Below are 26,726 nucleotides of genomic sequence, written 5' to 3'. Positions count from 1 at the left end.
GGGCAGGGCAGGGCGAGCGGGGATCCCCGCTGTGGCCTGTTACGGGCTTTCGTCTGCGGCCGCAGGGGAAGAGCCGGCAGCGCCACAACGGAAATCTGACGGGAAGCGGGGGAGCCCGAACCCCGGCCCGTGACGCGACTCCTTTAAGCCAACGGGGGGGCCAAGGGGGCCGCTGGGGCGGGGGCGGGGGCAGGTATTAACCCGGGAGCCACCCCCCAGCTGAGGCTGCTGGGGCGAGGGGAGGCGCCGTGGAGCGGGTCTGTAACGAGGGGGCCTGTTTGCACCTCAGCGCAGCCCCGTTGCGGGGAAATCCCTGACCGGGGGAGCTCCCAGGGGTGGGGCTGTGAGTCCAGTGCCCCGGGCAGGAGGAAGCCTGTGGAAAAGACTCTCCAGAGAGGCCTGGGGCTGATGTGGGGTCTGACACAGCTCACTGGCTGGCTGGCTCGGGTGAAACTGGAAACCTCGGGAAGGAAGGGTTTGGGCCTGAAGGGCCAAAGGAGGTGGTAAGGACTCAGTTGAACCCAAGGAAGAGACATGTTACTCGTGCAGGGCCGCACTGTGCCAAGCCATGGTATGGGACCTTGCCACGCGGTTGCTGCAGGACAGCGTTGGAAAAGGAGCTTCAGAATAGAGATTTCAGAGTAGCAGCCATGTTAGTCTGTATCCACAAAAAGAAAAGGAGGACTCGTGGTACCTTAGAGACTAACAAATTTGAGCAGAAGCTTTCGTGAGCTACAACTCACTTCATCGGATGTGAGATTGTTATTGTATTGTGGTAGCATCTAGGAGCCTTAGTCATAGACCAGGACTCCAGTGTGCTAGGCACTGGACAAACAGAACAAGAAGATGGGCCATGCCCTAGGGAGCCTACAGTCTAAGACAAATTACGAAGCTAAGCTGCCTCTTTTATTCCTGGTTGAATGTCCAAGTAGACCCTAAAGATCCAATTGCACTTTTCAAAAAGATATGGGTTATGCCTAGTGCCCTGGCCAACAGCCTTCTCTCCCCATCTCAGGGAAGCAGGTTGTAATGTCCAAAATTATGTTTGAGCTCTTGCTGTTAAGCTCGCCTCTGTAGTTGTTTCACTACCACTATATATTGTTTTGTAAAATACTCTGTAATATATTGAATATGGAAGATGCTTTATACCTATATATTGTTCTCCACTCCAGTTCTGACCTGCCAAGGAAAAAAAAGGTCTGGGAATCAATTAGAAGCAAGATTGTTTTGGCAGCTTCTGTGGTCTATAGGTAGTACTCTTGCAGTGTAGGAGACCTGACTTCCATTTCTGGTCCCAATTTCACATCCAGTAATGTCTATCTCTCTTAAGCCCTGTGTACTCTAGGGAATTGTTACAAAATTCCATTTACCTAGCTTTCTCATTCTGGCCGCTGTTTTCAGCACTAGGTGGAAGGGACTGTCTTTAAATGCTTTGGGCAGCACTACTCACTTCAGTGGTGTGACATACAAATGTTACAAAATAATACTACCTTAGAGGTTGGAAATGCTCTTGAGGGCAAGAGGCTTTCCCCTCTGAAGGGCAGGAGAACCTCATGTTGCTCACCATTGACCACTCGAGCTGAGTAAGGAGTGACACAATCTAGATTCTATCTAGAAAGCATCAACTAGTTTCTGAAGGGAGTTGCATCCGTTTTTCCACACCAAAGATGACAGTAGCTGTTGCATAGAGTTGTGAGGGTGGGAAGTGAATGGAGATGGAAAAAATGGAGAGATACTCAGGATTGTGACAGACATGAAGACCCAGTGGACAAAAAAGGCAGACTTTCTTTCTGTGTTTTTCTTGAAGATTTGTTCTCCTTTGTTTTGGGTTCCCCCTTCCAACATCTAGGTGTGATTACTGCATTTCCTTGCATCAGATGAAGTGAGCTGTAGCTCACGAAAGCTTATGCTCCAATAAATTTGTTAGTCTCTAAGGTGCCACAAGTACTTCTTTTCTTTTTGTGAACACAGACTAACACGGCTGCTACTCCTGTAATTCCTTACTGGCTGGTGTCTCTGTTTTGCTGACTGAAAGGTTTAGCTTATCCAGATTTCACTAAGCCTTTTATTAGCACTAGACCAGCTCAACACTTAACTCATGTTTTCCAGCTTTTTGTTGTTGTCATATGATAGCTTTCCTTGTAGATCTTAAGATCTTGCTCATGACTTATAAGCACTCCATGGACTGCATTCTTTATATATTTGTGTTCAGAGGTTGGAAAGAGTTGCTGCTGGCTGATGCATTACACTAGAACTTCTGTGGTTACCTCATTGGTTTCTGCAGAATTTAAACTTTCACTTTCAAAATGTCTAGTCCTTGTAATCTCAAAGAAAATATTCCAAATTTGAACTGAGGCAGTACTATCTGTCTGAGTCTTCAAACAGAACAGCTTTGAGAGATGTCAGCTATCGCCCTTTGTCTTGATATCTTAAAGCTGAAACCTAATTTTGACACATTTTTTTATCAATGTTGTTAACTGTTTCACTGCTAATGATTTCAGCAGAAACATCCAGCTAGTCTGGGGTTGTTGACAAAAGTTTGGGATTATAGGAAGAGATTAGTGGAAGGTCACCACTTTTATTTTTCCAATCTGACCCATTTGAGCCTTTTTAGCCATTTAGTCTCTGTCTTGGCATCTTGTAAGTAGGAGTTATCTGTTCCATTGTTTAAAATTAACCTCTTTGAAGAGATGATTTTCTCTTCACATGCTTTCTCATCTGTGGAGTGTGTTGCCTTCTGTTGTCAGGAACTCTGAATACTTCACTGTATTCCAATCATACGGTTTTCTAAACAGGGGTTAAGAAAGTTAACAAACAATCAGTCTTGTTTGGGGAGGGGGTGGGGGGGGAGGATTTAAAATTTTAAACACCTCATAAATAGCACTGGATAAGCTTTTATATTTCTATTGTATTTTAAAATATGAACCAACTGCATGCACATGTGAACACAGATACACGTGTTGTTAGTATTATCTCATAAAATTTTGTTTTCACATTTTCACTGTACTCGCCAAACAAAAGCACAAGCTGAGTCTCTGTAATGAATGTGCTACTCAATTCTGCTTGTGACTGCACATCTAATAGCTATGGTTTATACAGAATGTTTGATCTTGAAAGAATCCAAACAATTTTAGATTGTATATTATATTTCAGATATAAACCATTTCCCCACAGTGCTATTGAAAAGTAGCTGTTTTGAGGATGGAATATGACAGCCATATTAGACCAACAACATTGCATAATTGATTTTAGGAGGGGAAATGAAGAACAATCCCTCATTTCAGCCTTTGGGGCGAATTTTAGGTAAGCAGTATGTAATTACCCAAATTGGAATTTGACCAGTACACTGGAGTTAACACCCCTTCTCCTGCAGCAAGTGTCATGGGATCTTATAATGATCACGAGTTTGAATGGGGGTGGGAGAAATCCTCAAAACACTTCTGATGAACAATGATTGAACTCATGCTGTTGTTTTTCTGAAATATATTTCATAACCATTGTGTTATGCATAATTCCAAAAACATTTACAGTAAAAACATTTTAGTGAAGTCATTCTTTTTGCACCCAGAAATACTTCATTATGAGCATAAATTCAATATAATTGATATTGAAGTTTACACATTACAATGCACTGGAGCAATTTGGGAATGCCATTCTTACTTATTGTTAATGGAGTGTTTCTGTATCGGAGTTTGCTGGAAGCCGCACTGCAGTCCGTTCGTGGACAAATTGCCATGAAATTTTAACTTTTAAGTTATAGGAGAACATACAATACATCCTCCCATGCATTGTTATCAAACTGATCGGGTTTGTGTTACTGTTATTTAAAAACAGTAATTAATCCATCCACCCCAACCCCATCTGGGGGGAAAACACCTACAGCTTTTCTCTTGTATTATATGGACCTAGTATGTTAATTTTAACAGCCGAAGTATAAGGCTGGTATAAAGAAAAGACTAATCCATCTCTATAATTGGTACAACTACACATTATCTTTCTGTATATCAAATAATTATAGCTGCACAAGAGCTGGTTCCATGTATCTTTTTTCTTTTAAATGAAATCTAGGACAACCCATGTATATCATTTCCCACATGCAACACTTTTGACTGCAGTGCTGCAATGCACATTTTCCTTAGCAGGCATCCGTGACTTTGCTGTACAGCAAAAGCATATTAAGGGAGTGCCATCTACTCTAGTCTTACATGCTTCAGTGTTAGCTGAAGTGCATAGCTGTAGATATCAAAATTTGTTGGGATTCCGTTTCCTTTTCAGCCTGTGTGACCACTGAAACCCCTCTTAATACACTGTGCATCAGTGTATGGCATATCGCAGATGAGGGAATAATGTTTTCTATAAAGAGTAACTAACATCAGCTCTGGGAATCTTCAAAGCATGGTTCGTGTGTCCACCTTAAGTGTATAAGTAGAAGAGAAAATCCCCACCCCTTAGCACTTACTGGTGGGCTGTTGCTTGATGACTGGTTTGTTTTGTTGTCTGTCAGCAGGCAGCTCCGTTGAACCGGTCAACAAATATCGGAACAGATTATTTGGGTATGGTCTGTGCTACAAAGGGTGAGCGCTTTATAAAAGGTGTAATTGCATGAAAAAGTAAGTAGATATTATACTGCATTTTTATTTCACAAAGGCTATACTGTATTGATCCCAAGCCTGCTGGGATATATGGTATTTCTGTCTGGAAACTGAAGGAAATGTATGTCCTGTAACAGACTTAAAGTTTAATATGTTTAATTTATTGACCTACATTATTTCAGTGACTTCAGTTATTTAGTTAGGTTTCTTCTATGTTCTTGATTGTTGTTGAGTTAGGTGCAGGTATAATGACATGCCCAGATTTTTGCTGTATTCTTTGGCCTAAGCCTCCAGCCCTAACTCAGGCAAAACTCCCATAGAAATACCAGGACTTTTGCCCGAGTAAGGACCATTATTCTCAGTTCATGCAGTTATACAATTGAAAGAAGTGAAGGTAGGGGGGCTTTGTGTGCTACATCTGCTACAAGATATGAATGGGTTTATAAGAAGATGAAAAGACCCAGAAACTATTATTTCATTTTTTTATTATATTTTATATAAGCACTTAAGGACCTTTAGATAAGAGCTGTATGAATGTAAAGTGCTATTTTCCTCCACAGCTGTGAGTGCATACAGGAAGCTGCTATTCCAGCAGTGCATTGCTTTGACTCCTGCTTGGATGCCACAAAACATTCTTGAGAGATGGAGGAAAACAAAGGGCAGAGTGCTGGAGCCACCAGAACCCAACTCACTGCTGTAGGTGACCTGAGGAGAAGCTGGCAGAGCTGGGCAGAAGATCACATTGATTATCAGAGACAAAATCCATTCAGCAATGATAGCAAGCCTGTGCATCCCCAGAGAGGAGATCCCATCTATGGAAGACCGCCTGAAGGGTCTAAAACAGAGCAAAGAGGGAAAGATGCCCACACACATGTGGGAAAGGAAGTGGAAGAGCTATGCTTGATCATGAGAAATATTGGTGAGAAAGGAGAAGATGGAAATGTAAGAGTGACATTCCGACAGCTGTTTGAAACATATGTGACTATTTCCAATAAAGTAGTGGGGATCCTGCTGAGAGCAAGAAAATATGGGCTGGTTCAGTTTGAAGGTGAAATGCTTTGGCAAGGAAAAGATGACAATGTCATCATCACCTTACTTGAATAACACTGATGAATGTTTCCATTTAGGAAAATAAACCATCTAAGTGTCAGCTTGATAAAGGTTTATACAGCACAGGGGTGGAATGGAAAACCAATGAAGAGGATGAAAAATATTTTCATGGAGTCCTAGAAGTTGGAGATAGAAATGATGTAATGGGTCAACTAATCTATCCCTGTGCCCTTTTCCTCCACAGCCTGGACTTGTTTACTTCTAAATGTCTCAAGCGAGAGGGCTTCTCTTACAGCTCTGCATAACTGAAGTTAAAATTACTACCAGTCTGCAGTGAGTTTAGAAATAAGCAGAGTAAAATCCGTCACAGAATGTGGTATCTTGCTAATGAACCACAGTTAAATGCTTGGAGATGAATTAATAAACTTCAGTTTCATTTAAAAAAAAAAAAAACTGTACCTATGGTACAACTTTAATTATTTTCACATATTGAAATTGTAATAAAATACATGCAAATTAGCCTTAACTTCACAAGGTACTTGAAAAATTCAAAACCTACCAACTTAATGAAATACTCCTTACTTAAATATTCTGCATGTCCAGCAAGAGCATTTGGTGATTTCACAAGTTATGTGTTCCACTTTATGTATTTTTTGGAAGCCAAATTTTTTTGATGTGTAGAAAAATGTCTTTGCTATCTTTCCCACTATGCTTTTCAGTGTCTCTATGCTTCATTTATTTTAAATTTTTGTGTGTGTCTCTGTTCTGTTCTCCTCGAACTTACTTCTTTCCCAAGAGGTTTACATGGCAGTCTCTTCTATGCCCTTTCCAGGAAACCTAGAAGTGCCCTTGTAAAGGGGATTCTATCTAGCCCACCTCACAGGGAAGGCTGCCACATAACATAGGGCCTTGGAGGGCAGAAAACGTAAACTAGGCTAATGCTCATGGCACTGAATAAAGAGGATGATTCCCTTGAAACAGAATATAGCAATATTGTGCAACTTTTGGAAGGAAGAGCCCTGGGGGAGAGGAGGTGACAGACAGTAGAGTGCCAAATAGACAGCTAATTATGCAACACATAATCATATACCTCATTTGGCAGATGCTGAAAGACAGTGATTTAAACTCTATGCACGTTCAGAATTCTTCAAAAAAGGGAGAAAGAATGGTCTTGTGGTTAAAGAATGGGAACTAATAGATATGGATTCTACTTTTGGTTCTGCTATGGAGTTCCTGGACTTTTTTACACTAGAAAAATTAGAATCTGTAATTCAAATCAATGCATCAATACCACTGGAACCTGTAATATACTCAGGAGCCCTGTTTACGCTACACTTTCCATCAATGCATTTGCATCCTTTGGGAATAACATATTCCATTTTTGACACTGTAGATTCAACTCCTTGTGTGATATTGACCAAGTGTCTTAATGGGTCTGGTGCCTCAGCTTCTCCATCTGTTAAATGAAGACTATTCCCCTGCTTCAGAGGGATGTAGAGGATTAATTGAGTGCTCTGATAGACTCTGAAGAAACTTGATAAGTCCAAACCATTATCATGCTATTAGAGAGTCAAAAAATGTCAAAAAAAATGAAAATTTTTAAAGGAATGAAAATTTGTCAGAAAGCTTTCAAAATGGAAGTTTTGAAACAAAACTTCTTTTCAGTTTGAGTTGATGCAAAGTTTGGTTTTCAATTTTCATTCCCCCTACCCTCTTCTCTCCTTTTACTACTGGAAGAGGAGAGAGGAAAAGAAAATTGAAAATTTTCAGTTGAAACAATTTCTTGTTTTGATGAAAATCAAAATACAGAAAGCTTGAACATTTTCATATTTAAACAGCCATTGATCAAAACTTGTGCTTCTCATTAGCTGTAATAGTGCATGTGTATTGTATGAAGATGGACACATAGTAGAATCAAGTTTCTTAAAATACATTTACAGCTAGCATGCTTAGTTTTAAATGCCATAATCCCATTGATTTCTCATTAAAGTAGTGGATCATTCCTACTAGGAAGTGTTTTTTTAGGTAGGAAAAGCCCTGATGGGTGACCCGTGGTACAGATCAGCATTGTTGGGGAAAAGCAAGGAACAGCCTGCCTCTATTAGAAGTAGTACCCCAGTCTCCAGCCCCATTGGGATAGCATATAGAGGCCACTTAAGCCCCAATGAAATGAGTCAGGAAAGGCTAGTCTTGTGGAGATAAAGCACAATTGGCTGGTCCTATCATACATACACAGGTTACTAGACAAAACTTAGTGAGAAGGTCATCAGGGATTCTAAGTGCAATAAGACGTTTCCTGTTCACAAGTTATGCACACAAGTCCCTTAAAGACTAGTTGAAATCCTTCTGAGTGATAGCGGTGGATAGCTAAGCATGTAAGAATCACCATACTGGATCAGACCATAGCTCTGAGTTCACTAGCCTGCAGGGGTGTGCGCAAGGGCGGGCAAGCCCCCCCAGTCAACTGAGGCACAGAACTCAGAAGCCAGGCCAGGGAGAGTAAGCTCCTGGGCTGGAGATGACAACTCCTCCACCCTAGGGGCACAGAAAGTGCCCTGCCAGAAGTGGACACATTTTTATTCCCATACATGCTCCTGCTAGCTTGCTTTCAGCAATGGTTAATATCTTAAAAGACGCTTGAAAAAGTGGGTTGGCCAATTTGTTCTCTAATATACAGCGAGTGAAAAATAAAATCCTGAGCTTGTTTAGGTTGTCAGGAAAGCATTAAGTATAGTGGGTAGAGCATGAGACTGGGATGCAGACCTGGTGTCTAATCCCAGCTCTGATATTCACTAGCTGTATGTATGATGCAGACCAAATACTTAATATTTCTTGCCTTAAGTACCCCAGCATAGCATGGGGTAACTCACCTTTGAAAAGCACTACATAACGGTACAGAATTCATTATGATCAGCTCAATTGATTACAACCACCACTACCATTCATAAGAGAGCATGTGGAATACATTATAGTTTACTAGGAATATTTTTACAATTTATTTTTATTGGGTTGGGTTCTGTTTTTTGATATTTGAAATTGCCACACATTCGGTAGCAAACCTTGTTTTTGATCATTTAAAATTCCTACTTTTGCTCTGCCAAATCACTTTCTTTTCTTCCTTCAAATCCCTCCTAAAAGATTCACTTTTTCTGGTTTCCCCACAAGTAGCGAATAACTTAACATAACCTACCAAAAGAAAAACAAACATTCCTTCATTTGTCTTCCAGTTGTGACCTGTCTACTCTGTGGCTATTCAGCTGAGAGTGTAAGTTCTTTGGGACAGGCTTTATCTTGTGAAGCTTTGAGCACAGTGCCAGCAGTTTAATAAAGGTCATCATGCAACAGCTGAACATGTGAGATGTTTTTCTTATGCAGCACCTTTTGTTAACACCAGTTTAAAATAATGTGGACAAAGTGTTGATCTATAATTAGCATGCTAGGCATATACCTCAAAATAACTTGAAGGATCATTGTCAACAAATTACATTAGTGGAAGTTTTTGTACTTCTGATGCTAAACAGCCCTGTCACTGAGATGTGTAAGAAAATATTTTCTTTTTACTTGGTACTATCAAATGCACAGTGTTTAAACCATATTACTGTTTAGTTGCTGGTACTTACTTTAGCATTAATCTCAAGATCTGCTCTCCGTGCGGGGAAAAGGAAAATTTACATTGCAGCCTAAGGGTATGCCTAGACTGGAACCGGAATCTGTAAATTCCATCTTGAGAGGAGACAGCCATTCTAGCTATGATCAAATTAACAGGCTAAAGCATATAGCCACAGTGGGATGAGGGGCTACTCCACCAACTACGATCCCAACAGAGACCCTAAGTGGGTACTCAGGCAGCTATCCCATCCCCCTCCCATTATACCTCCACTCTTTTTAGCACACTAGCTCAGTCAGAGTAGCATCAGTATGTCACCTCCATAGGCGCTGACTACATGGGTGCTCTAGGGCTGCTAAGCTGCCAGCCCCACCCAACACCACCTCCTCCTCCGCCTACCTCCCAGTGCTTGCTGCTGCCAAACAGCTGTAGGGGAGAAGTGGGAACATGGTGTGTGTTCAGGGGAGGAGGTGGGACAGAGATTTGGGGAAGGGGTTGGAAGGGGGGCAGGGCTATAGCACCCAGCTATGCCAGCAGTCACCTCGAGCTGGAATTTACACCTTCCAGCTCTAGTGTAAAATATGCTCAGACACAGGCCCTGCAAGGTGTTGTTGCTGAATTGCTAGCAGAGCTTTTGATTTTCCTGAGTTTGTGGCCCGAAGGTTTTATTCCTTTTAGGACCAGGGCTAGGAAACCCCTTCACATCCTAGGCCCGTGCAGGCATTAGTGGAACAATTAACATGAGGAAAGCTGCTTCAGCCTCCAGGCTCCCACAGGGGTCCATAAAGGAACAGTGGCTAAGGCAGGTGAGACCACTTTCTAGTTTTCTTTAGAGCATCCCCAGGAGCAGAGGGAGCTAGAGTAGTGTTCATTTCTTAGGGCATAGGAAGAAGCCTTTATTTCAGTACTATTAAAGAGGGTGGGAGAAGAGAAGGAACAAGCCTGGCCCCTGTTTTACTGAAAATAAAACCCTTATAAATAGCCACAGTGAGCAGGAAGCTTTAAGAAATCAGGAGACTAAAGAGTTCTACCAAAGCTTTTTTTTTTAAATCTTAAATAAAAAAGTTACTAACACTGACAGTGCCCCTTTCAAGAAGCAAACTTACTACTCCCAACAGGTCCACCAAGAACTTTGTCAGCCTCCAAAGGAAACAAAGTGAAAATCTACACTGAGAAATACTTCTCCATGTCTACACTGGCAAGCTTACAGCAGCCCAGCTGTAGTGATACAGCTGTGCAACTCAGATCACTCATGTAACCACATTATGCCAAGAGGAGAGAGCTCTCCTGTTGACAGAAAACCAGCTCAATGATTGGCAGTAGCTATGTCGGCAGAAAATGCTGTCCCACCCACATAGCGCTGTACACACAAGTGCTTATGCTGGTAAACTTATGTTGCTCAGGGTGTGTTTTTTCACAGCCCCAAGCGATAAAAATTTTGCTGACATAAGTGCTAGTGTAAATATGGCCTAAGAAAAGCAATGTGAGGTTCTGTTTGTCTCAATTTCTGTAGCTCCATTTACAATTAAATGTGAAGTCAGCCCTGTAAACAATCTAATCTCAGAATCAAGTTGGCTTCTTTCAATCTTGCACATCACAAAAAGGTTTTTGCAGGCTAAATTAAGCCCTCATTACACCTTTACAACCCCATTGTGTCCAGTGACGTTTGCACACATGTAACTGGTTGGAATTTACAAAATTCCATTGATGTTCAAGATGTAATAAAATCTAACTCTTGATATGAGGTGTTGATCTTTCAGGGTTAAGGAGGTAAAAACTTAACTAAAATTGAATAGGTAATTCTAAATATACACAGCAGCTGGGTAAGGCTGTCCTGTTTATACATAGTCTCTTTCCAGAGTAGTCTCATATTAGAAGTACAGTTGGGCATACGCTGTACACTAACAATTCCCAATTTCATTTTTCCTTGGGAAGAATGACAGTATTGGCAAGTGCATGTATAACAGTAGTGTCTATTGCCACACACAAACCTGACTATGACTCAGTTATAAAGGATTAGTCTTTAGTTGTTGAAAAAGGTCAGTCTTTGTCCTTATTACCTACCAAAAATAGGGAGTAATTGCTAATGGTGTTCTTTGTGATGTAAATACCCATTCCTTATGAACTTGATTAAACTAAAATTTTGTTTATAAGCACCACTGAACAGCTATTAAATGGCAATGTGGTTTTTTTGTTGTTCTTTTGCCATTACCAGCCTAGTCTGAATTGGAACTAGCAACCCAGAAGTGAAAAGGTTCTGTTTTCCATTAACAGTTTCCAGTACCATCTGTTTCACTGGACTTTCATTCTAAAACACATATTGTGACCCTGTCTACATTTTCTATACCAGAATTACGTTACTTTTCATTTTCACATTTTAGAAAATTATGCAACGGTATTACACCTAAGAATAAAACAGTTAAATTCAACATTACCTCTTTGCAGCCACTCTGACAGAATTATAAAACATTCCAAGAAGCCTAGGTTAACATTTACTATTTCTGGTTTTTATTAAGCTTTTCCATAATATTTTAGAACTGGCTCATAAAAGTAGCTTGTAATGATGCAGATCACAGTTAAGTATAGTTACATAAATTAATTCACTACCACAATATTCATGAGCAGTACTTTATCACTGTTTTAAAAAAAGATGTTAATATATTGGTATCCTAATATTTTAATCAAGTTACGATGTGTGTGAGTTGATTCCCTAATTATTGCAAGGAATGAGTCAAAGTCTTCCTAGCACCAATCTGAACTAAACCAGACTCCAAAGTATTGTAAGTTACATGCCAATCCCCCTTAACAAGAGGATCAAGACACTAACACTCCATCTATATTTAGAGCTGGAGATGTGTTTCCCAGCTCGCATAGATGTACCAGTGCTAGCTTTGATCAATCTAGCATGCTAAAAATAGCAGTGTAGCCAGAGTCACACAGGCAGCAGCAAGTGGCAGCATGGGCTAACTGCCTTGAGTAGGTACCCACTGGGTTTGGGTGGGATATATTCAAGGCAGCTAGCCCATGCCACAGCTCACACCTGCCCCTGCCACCGTAAATTCCATTGCTATTTTTAGCAAAGCTAGCACAGGTATGTCCAGGAACCACACCCTCAGCTCCAACTGCAGACACAGCGTAAGTGCAATGTCTCAGAGAAAAGACAGAAGTAAGCTCTTTATGGCAGGGAATCTTGTTCTTTGGTCAGCATATTCTTAACACTTCAAGTACTATATACACAAATAAACATTACAAAACACTGCATCACTAAGGCAACAGGATCCGTGGAAAGCACTTTAAGACTTCTCAGAGAAGCCTGCAGGTGCAGTGGATAACCACCACCCTGGCTGTTAACATGTAGATGCTAAGGGCACTGGTTTCAATTAGGTAAATGCAAAATGGTTTGGTGGAAAACAAAAAACAAGTAAATAAAAAACCAAGGGATAAAATTATTGAAATTTTATCTTCTTTTTAAATGATCTGAATTAATTTGGTGCTCATAAAAATGAGGGAGCGACAGCACTGACTACAGCCATATGTAGTGCAGATAGACACTCTGAACACCTCCTCATGCAACTCTTAACACCACATCACATGAATACTCCAGTTTTGGGCATTGCCTGAGTCCCAGATATGCCAAGATCTATCAGGTTGTATAGTAGTTGTGTGTGGTGAGCTCAAAAACAACAAAACCCACCATCAGTGAACAATTTATCTTGTGACCTCTAAATATTTAGGAGTCAAATTTAGCCATAGCATAAGTAAATCAAAGTGACATTTAGTAGAACCACATGTTAGGGCTTGTCTACCCAGCGTGTTCGTCTGCACAAGAAGGACGTAAACTTTTAGTGCACACTAAATACCCATGTAGACCTCACTGGCATGCACTAAAAATTCCCTAGTGTGTGTTAATGTAGTACTGTTTGAAACAGGACTACATTCACACACACACGATCTTTTAGTGCGTGCCAGCAGGATCCACACAGGCCAGTTATATGCAACAGACTAATGCACACTAGAATTTACACCCCGGTCTTCTAGTGCTGACTAACGCACTGTGTAGACAAGTCTTTAATCTAGGTTCTAGGTTAAATTTGATGCCCAGAGGCAAGTGTGTTAATTCAATCCATCCAAACTCTTTAATTTAACTGTATGTTTTAAAAATCTTGTATTTAGAGAATATTCAAGACAAGTAACAATCAATCTAAATCCATCATATAAACATTCTACACACATTTAAACTAAATTCTATGTTCTAAAGCATTATCATATTCTAGGCACAATATGTTATGTTTAGCACTTGCTACAGATCATCATCATGCAAGATAGCAATATATTAAAATGGTTTAGCACCAAAAAATAGTAGTATCTATCTTTAGCACTGTACCTACTAAGAACTAGACATCACCAGCATGACTCATGCAAGTACTAAAGGAAACCTGTTCGTTTTAAACACTATTTCATTCCCCATTTTTTTTTTTTTGTTAATATAAAAAGCTAGATTCCACTTTTAAGCATTCAACTTGGTACAGTGTACATGCTATTAATGGTTACTGTTGAAAATTTGCCCAGTTTTAATACATTCAAACCATTACTGTTTATAATGTATTTTACTAGAACTAGTGTTTTATATATTACTCTCTCTCTATATATATTTTTTCCATTCAAATATTTTGCATCTATTATCAGTAAACTTGAGTACACATACACTGAGCATTAGGTAGACAATCAAAAAAGTTCTTGCTCTGAAGGAACAGGCAATCAACTCAATCTTTTCCTTTTTTTAAAACTTCACAAATAGTTACACCAAACTGTATAATCTTAATCAGAGTTCAAAGAACAAAATCTAAATTGATTTGTGATCCAAGACTAGGTAAGGTGCTTTCAACTGGCAGTATTTTCAGTCTGCAGTCGTTCAATCAGCTGTTCAGCCTGCAGGAAAAAAGGAAGAAATATATTAACGCTATGACCAATGGAGCTCCAGTTTAACAACTGGTCTTTCATAAATCCAAAATATCCCACTGAAAGCAACACATTTAGTTTAGTGTGGATATGTACCAGATACATTAAGCAGAACAGTTAGTGCTCTTTACTTCACATAGCCAGGGTGAAGTTAAATCTGCTTGAGCAACAGATTCACTAGTTTTCTCTCTCCACCACTGGAGGAAGAGTAGGTCAGCAGAAGAAGGAGAAAGTTTTGAGACAATTGGGATGACAGCTGGTCAAGCATGGGTCACCCAGGCAGGGTGTTTTGGGAACCTAAGAGGAGAAGTATGCTTGGAAACAGCCGAGTTCTGAAAGCTGGGGCACAAGTAGCTGGTACTGCTGTGGACCTCATACTCAGACACCTAGCCAAGCAAAGGTAGGGCAGCCTACGGGTGACTCATCAACATGGAAGGATAATGTGGAGGGGCCCCCAAGTGAGACATAACGTGGAACTTACTAGAGAATTTGTAGGGATACCCAAATTCCTTTAGCAGAGGAATGGACTAAACTGGGACACACTAGGTATTAGGCATGAGGAACCCTAAGCCTCTTTTAGATGGCCCCTAAGAGCCAAGCGAGGAGCAACTCGGTTGATAATTGTACTGGGAGCCGAGGGTATTTCTCACCTTCTCTGCTAGTCCTATTAAGTTATCCTTACCATTTGAACATGTGTCTAAGGTCTTACTGGGACCCACTAGGTACTGGAACCTAAAAACGCAAGCAGCTTAAGTGCTTCAACCCTTGCCTTCAAGTTGTTAATATACTACTTGCTAACTGTTATGGGACACCCGACCTCTAGCATGTTACAAAGCTCACCTACTGACGACAATTAAACAAGGTTAAATGGCCTTACAGTTCATTTGCTCTTAAAATTATGTAATTGAATTTTGAGTTCTACAATTTAATATAATTCTGAATCTTGATTTCCATTCTTTCCAAATCAAGTGTCATATTTAAGCCATATTACAATAAAGAAAAATTCAAGTACATTTTCAATTTTTTGTTATTTGTATTTATCTTTATGTCATTTCAGAAAATAAAAAAATTATATATAAAGGGGCCCTCTCTTGGCTTTTTATTCACCTTTACAGATCCCATGTCCCAGCAACACTCCCTTAAGCCAATGGCAAGGCAGGGATTTTTCTAGCACTTGTGGAGGATCTGTCTCAATTAACAGAATAATGCTGCTGTACTAAAAGTGTGTTCTGTTTATTCAGCACAGCTGCAGCCCAGTAGCCTTCCCCACCCTGCCCTGACAGCATGCCTCAACCCTAAAAGATAACTTCTCAAGATTAGTGAATTACTCAGTCTCCATGTCAATTCTGCTCTTCGCCCCTCTCAGTGGAGAGCTGGCACTATTTGGTATTTCTGCTGCAACAAAAAAATGTTTTTTTGTGAAGTGGACATTTGTGAACTGGACTGAGACCAGCAAAACAACACATAAGCTATTGAACAGCAGCTATCAAATGGCAGTAACTTTTCACTCAAGCTGGATTGAACTGATGAAATGCTATGTATCCTATTAACAATCTTAGGCTACCTTCTGCTCACAAGTATTTTTGTTGTTTCCAAGTTTTAGTGTATTTGCATTTTTAATATAGGCCATATATTGCGTCTAAACTACACAATAGTATGCACTAATATTTTACCACCGTATTTTCCTTAAAAAGGAAAAGGCTGTAAAAGGTAAAAGTAAAGCACACTGAGTTTTGCTAAAGGAAAGTATAAGTAATTCTGAATTAAAAGTTATACAAGTGTCTCTCAAAATATCTATGTTAAAACTGTTTGAATAGTTAACTAAAGATTTTTGCATTGTATTATACATTTTAAACTAGAACCCTGCAACCCTTCCTCTGCAGCACAGGGCATGGGGGCACAGCACAGCAAGGGGCACTTGCAGGTTAAAACTAGAGTAAATGGTGGATTCTCTGGAACTTGAAGTCTTTGAATTATGACTTGAGGACTTCAGTAACTCACCCAAAGGCTATGGGCCTATTACAGAGGGGGGCAAACTATGGCCTGTGGGCCACATCCAGCCCACAGGACCCTTCCCACTGGCCCCCAAGCTCCTGCCAGAGAGTGGGGTCAGGACAGGCTTGCAGAGGAGCCAGCCCAACTCTCTGGCAGCGCAGTGAGCAGGGTGGAGGCTAGTCCCTGGCCCCTCCCCTTCTTCTCTCCTCCCTCCCAGTCCCAGTTCCCTCAGCAGGCGGCATGCCTATAGCACCACCAGACCTGGTGCTCCAGGGCGGCGCAGTCAGAGGGGAGGAGCAGGGGGGGATTGGATAGGGGACGGGTGTCCTGAGGGGGGATGGTCAGGGGGCAGAGAGCAGGAGTGTTTGGATAGGATTCGGGAGTCCTGGGGGGCAGTCAGGGGTGGGGAGTGGATGGGGGTGGGGATTCCAGGGGGCTGGATAGGGGGCAGGGGCCAGGCCACACCTAGCTGTTTGGGGAGGCATAGTATCCCTCAGTCTTCCCTATCCGGCCCTCCATACAATTTCTGTATCTAATGTGGCCCTAGGGCCAAAAAGTTTGCCCACCCCTGGTCTATTACAGGAGTGAGTGGATGAGGTTCTGAGACCTACAACATGCAGGTCAGATCAGAGGATTACAATGATCCCTTGTGGCCTTAAGCTCTATGAGTTTAACCCAACACGAACCTGGTTTGACCCGACTACAAGTGTCAGGTTAGATCTGAAAACCGTCCAAACATCTCAGGCTTGGGTTGAGTAGGCTCTAATCTCCTCCTCCTACCCTGCGGTCAGTGCACCAACAGCTGCATACTGCCCACTGACACCTTGCTGTGTATGAGGAGGAGCGGGAAGTTCTACGACTTGTTGGTACACTCACTCCAGAGCACAGCAATTGTCTTCACTACACCACATATGGATTGCAAGTGTGGGGAGAAAAAGCAGCACTCACCAGACTGAGCCCCCAGGATGTGGGATGACAATAATTCAGGTTCAGGGGGAAGTGCTGGATTCAAGTTGGGCTTGGTCTGAAAACAACTCAACCCTCTGAGGCTGAGGTAGGGTTTAGGTTGGCTATGGGGCCCATCAGATTTGGATCAGGCTTTAAAATTAGGCCTGAGCAGATCACTATTTCAAATCATTTGAAAGCTTTCACATTTTATGCTTGCAACTGGAAACCTACCAAATCAACTGCGCTGCACTTACTGTGATAAACCAATAGGAATTGGTTCTGTATATCATCCTGGACAAGAATCCCAGATGACTGGCTGGGGCCAGGACATGAAGATGTAAGTGGGATATTGAGCAGAATGGAGGCCAGTGGAATCCCATCCTTGAGAAGAGTGGGGGAGGGGAAAAAACATCAGCTGCATTATTTCAGACATAGGCGAGAACATCTTAAAACTATGTCAAGGGCTGATTGTATTGAACTGTAGCTTTTTGTCTGGAGTACCAGAATTACTTCACAGATCTAGCAGCAAACAAATATTTATGTTACCAAACACTTTTAATTTTCACCACTTTCCTCCTCCCCCCAAAATCATAAAATTGAAATGACAGAAGCTACAATAAAAGTTAAGGGGTATTTTTATTTGTTTAAGTCAAGGGCTCATACAGTAACATTAATACCCCTTCCTTCACTCAGGCTGTCAAGATAACATCTCAGTGTAGGGGCTTATTTCTCACTTAATGTTGGCATTTAAATATATTTTCCTATTTTGGGCGGGGGGGAAGAAAAAAAAAGATTTTAACATACTACCAAAAATGTACCACCGCTAGCAGTGAAATCAGCAATAAGCTGTCTCCCAAAGGTGCCCTCCAATTTCTTCAGCCACAAAAATATGTCCCTATCCATTCTGGGAAACATGGTTCAACCCCACATTATTTAAATATGGTTTTAAAGCATTTAAGTATAAGATGATTTGAAACATGCTTTTGCTTGCTAGCATGGCAGAGGTCGAACTCATTTCAAACAAAATTCTTCAAAACAGCATTTGAGACTCAGCTCAACTACATTCAGACTCATCTCGAACAGAGGCCCAGGGTTCCAGATGGACAGGGCCAGTAAGTTCATCTCTACTTTGGACTCCAAAGCATGCTACTGGCACCTGGTCAGGGCAGCCTTTTGAATAGTTTGTTTAAAGTTTTCCCAAGACCTAGTCATAGACAAACTTCAAACTGCAACACTATTTTGTTACATTCAACATTTTCTAGAAAACAAACAGGAAACTAGTTTCATATAGAATCATGCTACATTTTACCAAATAGTCAAATCAAATTAACTCTGCACTAGAAATGTATCAGTGGAAGAACAGTTTATAGGTCCCAGGTGTGTGCATTCTACCAGAGAATTCCTGCTGTATTTCAAAACCTAATCAACTTCGAGGCCATTTCTCTCAGACAATTAAAGATGCTGCCCTTGCTACCATTATCAGACAAGTACTATTATCAGAAAAGGTCAATAGTGTATTAGATATATCCAGAAAGCAAGTTATATACCTTATATCATTCAAGTCAGTAAAATTATTTCGCTGAAGGATGTTCTTTCCAGCTTCCATCATTTTCTCCACTAGGTAGAAAAAGAAGTTAAATTGAATGTGAACTCTAAATGTAGTGCACTAAAATGCCTCTAAATAATGAATAGGAGTACTTGTGGCACCTTAGAGACTAAAATTTATTTGAGCATAAGCTTTCGTGGGCTACAGCTCATTTCATCAGAAGCATAGAATGGAACATATAGTAAGAAGATATATATATACAGAGAACATGAAAAGGTGGAAGTTGCCACACCAACTGTAAGAGGCTAATTACTTAAGATGGGCTATTATCAGCAGGAGAAAAAAAAAAACTTTTGTAGTGATAATCAAGATGGCCCATTTCACACAGTTGACAAGAAGGTGTGAGGATACTTAACATGGGGAAAGAGATTCAATTTGTGTAATGATCCAGCCACTCCAAGTTTCTATTCAAGCCCAAGTTAATGGTATCTAATTTGCAAATTACTTCCAGTTCAGCAGTTTCTCATTGGAGTCTGTTTGAAGCTTTTCTGTAGCAAAATTGCCACCTTTAAGTCTGTTCCTGAGTGACCAGAGAGGTTGAAGTGTTATGATTCCTGATGTCAGATGTGTGTCCATTTATTCTTTTATGTAGAGACTGTCCAGTTTGGCCAATGTACATGGCAGAGGGGCACTGCGGGCACATGCTGGCATATATCACATTGGTAGATGTGCAGGTGAATGAGCCCCTAATGGTGTGGCTGATGTGATTAGGTCCTATGATGGTGTCACTTAAATAGATATGTGGACAGAGTTGGCATCAGGCTTTGTTGCAAGGATAAGTTCCTGGGTTGGTGTTTCTGTTGTGTGGCGTGTGGTTGCTGGTGAGTATTTGCTTCAGGTTGGGGGCCTGCCTGTAAGTGAGGACTGGTCTGTCTCCCAAGACCTGTGAGAGTGAGGGATCATCTTTCAGGATAGGCTGTAGATCTCTGATGATGCACTGGAGATGTTTTAGTTGGAGGCTGAAGGTGACGGCCCGTGGCGTTCTGTTATTTTCTTTGTTGGGCCTGTCCTGTAGTAGGTAGCTTCCGGGTACTCTTCTGGCTCTGTTCCTTAGCTCTCGTCCCCCAACGCCCCTACTCTACTTGCACTACATTGAGGACATCTTCATTATCTGGACCCACGGAAAAGAAGCCCTTGAGGAATTCCACCATGATTTCAACAATTTTCATCCCACCATCAACCTCAGCCTGGACCAATCCACACAAGCGGTCCATTTCCTGGACACTACTGTGCTAATAAGCGATGGTCACAAACACCACCCTATACCAGAAACCTACTGACCATTATTCTTGCCTACATGCCTTCAACTTCCATCCAGACCACACCAGAGAACCCATTGTCTACAACCAAGCTCTAAGATACAACCACATTTGCTCCAATCCCTCAGACAGAGACAAACACCTACAAGATCTCTATCAAGCATTCTTAAAACTACAGTACCCCCCTGCTGAAGTGAAAAAACAAACTGACAGAGCCAGAAGAGTACCCAGAAGCTACCTACTACAGGACAGGCCCAACAAAGAAAATAACAGCCAATGCTGAGGAATATTAGTGGGTCAGAATTAGTGGGAAGTTTGTTCTGTTGCCCTCAGTGATGTATCTGCAGGACTTTAATCTCTAGGATTTAGCATTTTTCTGCAGCAGGCAGTACAAAGGCATTTTTAATCACTGTGTAAACTAATCCTGTACTAAACAGGGTTACTTATGGTGGTAGTAAAAATGGCAGCTGCCACTGGTGGCAAGCCTACACTAGTACTCCGAGCTGCACTGGTGTTAGTGAAACAGTAAGAGATGTTAAGAAAAAATGCCAGAATAGACAAGGACTAGGACTGTTAATCCAGAATCTTTCAGATTCATTTTTAAAATTCTTGAGTTTTTTTAACTTTTTTGAAGTTTAACTAGGTTGAATGAGAGACTCGGGACAAAAATTAATGTTCACGTTAACAAGGATAAACATTTCATAGTCTCTCTCTCTCTCTGATGCTTAACACACACAGCTAATCAGAACATTTCTTGCAGACTAAGGCAATCATAGAGCGTGGCCAGGTTTTTTTAAACCACAAAACCTTTGACATTTTATGAATGCTACAAGTTGATTTAAAAAAAAACCAAAAAACAAGCTAACCTACCTTTAGAATCTGCATTATCTTTCCATCATCATTAATAAACAATATCCCAATTTAGCACAGGTAGTAAAGATAGTAATAAAATACCTTTCACATACATTTTTCTTCTCTCCAGTCTCCAAAGGAAAAAAAAAAAGTTTTACGAAAATCACTAACAGATTCTCAACCAATTTAAACTACATCTGCAACTTCAGACAAGAAGAAATAGCTGTATTCTTGGATCTTAGGGCTTGTATACACAGGCAAATTGACTGACATAGCTACAGTAGAATTATTAACCCAAAACAGAGTGTCCACACAAAGGAGTTATACCAGCATAGCCACAGCAGAATAATTAGAACTATTCTGCTATAGCTATGTCAAATTCCCTGTGTAAACACACCCTAATAAACTACTAACCAGTAATCCTCTGATACTAGAATGGAGGAAAACCAGTGATCTCTTAATAAAAAAGAAAAAAAAATGACTTTTTTAATTTAAATCAGCCTTTGTATTATTTTAATAAACCTTTTAAAATTACATTTGAACTTTGACAACCTATGTCAAGGCCTTGACCTAAATTTAACATAATCTGTTAAAATAATGTAAATAAATATTCAAGCAGTACATGTTTACTAGCAAAGTTTTAAAGAAAAATCAAACCACTGAATTGGTGGAATACACTCGCTAACCACTTGAAGCAGGGTTTGAAGATGTTCTAAACCAGCTTTTGACAGCATTTGCCTACTCTGCAGGTGCAGAGAGAGTATTTTCTACATTTCAGTTTATTCAATTTGTTCAATTCAAGGACTAGTTCATTCAAAGTTCAGAAACCAATCAGAAGCTGAAAGAAGCAGGAAAGCATGTTTTCTTCCAATCTATGAATAAAAACAAGGTGTGAAAAGATACTAGTTCTAAAATCCTGAAGGACATGGTGACCAATCAGTTCAATGCACTAACTATAGATAATCTGTCTTTTGTTTAAGAAATTAATTTTAAATACAAAAATTTGTTGTAATAGGCTTTTTTTTTTAAATGCAGCATAGTTAAGGTAGTTTTATTTAACTAAAACAACTTTAAAATATTGTTTGTGCATTTTGTATTAAATTTCAATTTCCTTCCAAATACAGTTTGAAAAATCAGAAGTAAAATGTATCATCTAGTAAACAAGAAGTGAATCATTCACTACTTCTAACATTAAAAAAAATGTAATTATTGAGAATCTGAATAAATGTATAGATATAGTGTATCCTTCTGGTTAGCATGAAGTACCAAATCATACCAACTTTTCTTTAGGAAAAGAACTCCCAAAAGTACACCTGCAAAACTAGATTTAAAATCAATTACTTAAAATCAAGGCTTCCTGTTTGATTTAAATCAGATTTTAATCATGACTTAAATCAGCAATCTACCCTGACACAGTTAGCCACAAAATAAACAATGCTCAAAACTAAAATGCAATTGACAATATACTGCAGCATGCATCTCTACAGGAATAAAGGATGATCCACAACTGTTTTCTTTTGATTCATGCAATAGCCATAGTTACAGTCTTACCTAGTGGAATGTGCTCTTTCTTTAGAGTCTTGCAGTTTCCCATATGCTCTATCGGCACTACTAGATAATGGTGTGGGGCCCCAGGTCTGATATCTCTAAAACAGACTAGACCTTCAGACTAATGGAACAATAGCAACATATTAATCTATTATTAAAATTAACACATTAGAAAACAGCAGATAACAAAATCACTTTTACTGGAACTGAAGTGGCATTCAAACAGTGGAACACTCTATGGTTATTCAAAACACATTATAGCAGGGGAAGGCAACCTATGGCACGTGTGCCAAAGGAGGCGTGCAAGCTGATTTTCAGTGGCACTCACACTGCCCAGGTCCTTGGGGGCTCTGCATTTTAATTTAATTTTAAATGAGGCTTCTTAAACATTTTAAAAACCTTATTTACTTTAATATATAACTAAACTATTGTTTTATGTAAAGACTTATAGAAAGACCTTCTAAAAGCATTTAAAATGTATTACTGGCACGTGAAACCTTAAATTAGAGTGAATAAATGAAGACTCGGCACACCACCTCTGAAATGTTGCTAACCCCTGCATTATAGTTCTACTATAAATTGTAGCATTAGCTTCACAAGTATTTCTCAGAAGATACGTCTACACCAATGGTTCTCAAAGCTGGTCCACCACTTGTTCAGGGAAAGCCCCAGGCGGGCGGGGCTGGTTTGTTTACCTGCCGCTTCCGCAGGTTTGGCTGATCGCGGCTCCCACTGGCCACGGTTCGCTGCTCCAAGCCAATGGGGGCTGCAGGAAGCAGCGTGGGTAGAGGGATGTGCCGGCCCACGATCGGCCCTACCTGCGGCCTGGCCAGCCAGGGGCTTCCCCTGAACAAGCGGCGGACAAGTTTTGAGAACCATTGGTCTACACTATCCACTGGATCAGCGGGTAGTGATCGATCTATCAAGGATCGATTTATCGTGTCTAGTGTAGACCCCCTATCTCTCTGCCATCAACTCCTGTACTTCACCATGGCGAGACGCGGAAGTGGAGTCGACAGGGGAGCAGCGGCAGGTCGACCCCACGTCATGAGGACATGAGGTAAGTCAACCTAAGATACGTCAACTTCAGCTACGCTATTCTCGTAGCTGAAGTTGCGTATCTTAGGTTGATCTGCCCCCAGCGTAGACAAGGCCTCAGTGATGTACATTGGAATTAGTCCACAAAAAGCAATAATTCTTGTAAATAGTTACATCAGCCACTCCCCATCCAGGCCTCCCCAATGTTCTGATGCTCTCCTACTGGAAGGATGCTGCCCAGAATAGTGAGAAATTTTGAGTGCCTGCCTTTCTGATGAACATTTCACTAATACTTCCATCACATTAGTGGAGGAGGTCTTCCAGCTTTTTAGCCATGCCGGCCCCGAACACACAGGGAACTCTGTACAGACAGACCCCTGTGTTTACACAGAGCCCCCACCATGCAGATTCAGGGCTTCAACTTGTGAATTATTGTATTATCCAGGAACACCACATTTAATCTACTTTAATGATTATGGATAAAACTAAGAACCTGTCATTTACTTACATTTGGAAATTAAAATTTCCCTACAGATTAAGTGAAATGATAAAGAATAAGCCAGGCATATTTTAATTCAAATACACATTTTTAGCTACTTATACCGCCCCAAACCTTAGAGTTAAGATGGAAAAAAGTTTAGTTCTACCCTCATGCTCTACTGTTGGACCCCACCCATCACACTTTCTGGGCAAGGCATGGAAGAATTATTTAAATTAAAGCAGTTTAAATCTTGTTCCAAGCAGCAAGCCACTCACAAGCAGCAGATGAAGAGATCCCCTGAACAGACTAGTTATCTAGAAAAGACAGTAGATTAGGTGAATTACATTCCATTTAACTAGTACTACCGAGATTTTGGACAATCCCAACACTGGCTCTGCAGCACAGGCTGTACCGTCCCTATTTGCTCGTCACTGTTCAATAATGGGAACGGAACATAACCTATGGAAGTCGTGAATCACCGCACCTTTCGCGGTGTTTTTGCGAAGTCGAGTCGGGGGCCACCCCTGCTCGGTTTCCCAGACCCATGAGACAATTCTCCTCCCAACTGCAGGATCAGCAACTGCGGCCGCTCCTCCCGCGGGCCAGCGAAAGAGGCAGACACCGGACACCCCGCCCCCCGGCACTAGCCAGGCCTCTCCCACCCCGCCCCCCGCGCTCAGCCTGCCCGCCGCTCCCTGCGCCGCTCGCCCCGAGCTGCCACGGGCGGCTCTGCAGGGCGATACCCGCGCGCCCCGGCTGAGACCCGGCTCCTCACAACGCTGCCGGGGCCGGCAGGGGCGAGAGCGCGCGGGGGGCGCGGCGGCAGGGCTCAGAGGGGCCGGCAGAGAAGGGTTGGTGGCCGCCGGTGCCCGCCTCCCCTCACCTCGCAGGGCAGCAGCGCGGTGCCCGGCTCCTCCCGGCGGCCGATCCTGCAGAAGACGCACTTGGCGTCGTAGCCGCCGCCGCCGCCGGCAGGGCCCGAGTCCGCGGGGGGCTGCGCAGCCTCCGGGGCGGCTCCATCCTCCCCGGCCATCGCTCAGCGATGCTGCTACCACCGCCTCCCTCCGCCCGCTTCCCGGAGCCCGGCGCAGCCGCCGTGTCGACTAGTACCGCGCCCCCTGCCGGCCTGAGAGAGACTCAACCGCCCCGAAACTATACAGCAGGGGGCAGGGACACGTGACTCTAGGAGTGCTCGTGAGCAGGCGGGGCATCGGGCGCGTGACGCTAACGGCACTGAGGACTCCAGGCGCAGGCGCGTCAAGCGGCTGGGGTCGTCGCTCGCTCGCTCTCTCTCTGCGGGGGCGGGGCTGTGGGATCTCTGGGCTCGGCCGCCCAGAGATCTGTGCCCCTCCCCCCCGCCCGGGAATGATTGTAAAAGGGGCCGGGGGCAAAAGCACAGTGGGGCGGGAGCGAGGGTTGGTCCCTGGAGCAAGGGGGGGCCGGGGTAAATTGCAAGCGCCGCAGGGCTGGGGAGGGGGTAAACAGCCCCGCCCCCGGCCCCTGCCCACATCCAGCGCCTAGCGACCTGGTTCTAGCCCGGCCTCTTCCCCTCTCTGCAGCGAGCTGCGCCTCCTCCCGCAGCAGCAGGACGGGTTCCCTTCCAGCCCTGGGGGGTGGGTGTTGGGAGTGGGAGAAGCGGAGCTAATGGGGTTACTCTGGTAACCGGACTTTTCGTTTGCAGCCAGCACTGCTAACCAGACGCTCGGGTCCCCTTTCTACTGGAGTTTCCAGTCTAAAACTGGATACAGGGCTGCCAGAAAAGCCGGGGGGGGGGAAGCAATCGTTTTTAAGAGTGAGCGGGCTAAGCCTTGTGGGGGAGTGGAGAGGAGTTAGTGGGCAGGGCCATGTCTGCTGTACTGCCCAGGTAGGTTGGAGATTGTGGGGCTCAGTCCACACTGGTTTCAGAGTAGCAGCCGTGTTAGTCTGTATTCACAAAAAGAAAAGGAGTACAGTCCACACAGTATCTCCAGCCCAGGTGATGTAGGGTGACCAGACAGCAAGTGTGAAAAATTGGGGCAAGGGGTGGGAGGTAATAGAAAGACCCAGAAATTGGGACTCTCCCTATAAAATCGGGACATCTGGTCACCCTAAGGTGACGTGACCGCCAGTGGTGGATTTAGAGTTAGTGGGGCCCCCCCAGCCCTGTGCTCAGCTTCATTTTTGGGGCCCCTCTTTGGGACCCAGCCAAGAAGAAGAACACTCTCTCCTCTCCCCCCAGCCCCCATTTTTCATTTTTTTTCTCTTCATCCTCCTCTAAGTAATAGGAAGTAAATGAAAATAAGTGAGGTACCTTGATTGTTCTTGTAGTCTAACTTATTTTTCCACAGACCACTTGAAAATCGCAGAGGGTCTCAGTGAACCACTTAATGATCTTTCCAAATATTGTTTGTACCATTAGCTAACTATTGTAAAGCACTTTAGATAAGAGCACTTTATTAAAAAATGTAAACAACCGTTGGAGTGCAGGGTCTGGCCAGGAGCTAGGGTGAGGGAGGGGGCTCAGGGTTAGGGCAGGATGTTGAGGTGTGGAGCCCTTACCTGGGGCAGCTCCTGTTTGGTGTGAGGGGTGCAGGTGGGAATGGGGTGTGCGTGCAAGAACTCCCATTTAGGGTGCTTGGGGTGGGGACTTGGGGGTGGGGGATGTAGGAGTCAGGGCAGGAGGCTGGGGGAGGTGTGTGAGGGGGTGCAGGAGTCGGGGTGGGCAGACAGCTGGGGTCATGGGGGTGCTCACTGGAGGGGGTATGCCCAGATTCCAGCCCCTTCCCGAAGGCTCTGCCCCTGCCTCTTTTCC

The 26,726-nt window shown here is 42.6% G+C and overlaps 1 protein-coding gene and 1 long non-coding RNA gene across 4 annotated transcripts; one reads left to right on the top strand and one right to left on the bottom strand.

Annotated features, from left to right (window-relative positions):
* The first annotated feature begins 255 nt into the window (after positions 1-255).
* On the top strand, positions 256-8,988 carry LOC144262790 (uncharacterized). 3 transcript variants are annotated; one of them, XR_013345631.1, is made up of 4 exons: positions 256-503; positions 3,175-3,303; positions 4,505-4,610; positions 5,153-8,988. It is a non-coding gene; the product is annotated as an uncharacterized LOC144262790 (long non-coding RNA). The 3 variants fall into 3 exon arrangements; XR_013345632.1 differs by having other exon boundaries at positions 256-571; positions 4,508-4,610; XR_013345630.1 differs by having other exon boundaries at positions 256-571.
* Positions 8,989-11,734: 2,746 nt separating this feature from the next.
* On the bottom strand, positions 11,735-24,992 carry HINT3 (histidine triad nucleotide binding protein 3). Its single transcript, XM_077813017.1, has 5 exons — positions 24,819-24,992; positions 22,420-22,537; positions 18,699-18,768; positions 17,406-17,532; positions 11,735-14,178 (listed from the first exon to the last, which is right to left on the bottom strand). The coding sequence occupies exons 1-5, from the start codon at positions 24,966-24,968 to the stop codon at positions 14,131-14,133; spliced, it is 513 nt and encodes a 170-aa protein (XP_077669143.1). The 5' UTR covers positions 24,969-24,992; the 3' UTR covers positions 11,735-14,130.
* Positions 24,993-26,726: the final 1,734 nt, after the last annotated feature.

Source organism: Eretmochelys imbricata, chromosome 3 (assembly GCF_965152235.1).
Source record: "Eretmochelys imbricata isolate rEreImb1 chromosome 3, rEreImb1.hap1, whole genome shotgun sequence".
Classification (NCBI taxonomy): domain Eukaryota; kingdom Metazoa; phylum Chordata; order Testudines; family Cheloniidae; genus Eretmochelys; species Eretmochelys imbricata.
This window is presented reverse-complemented; position numbering and strand designations above follow the sequence as displayed.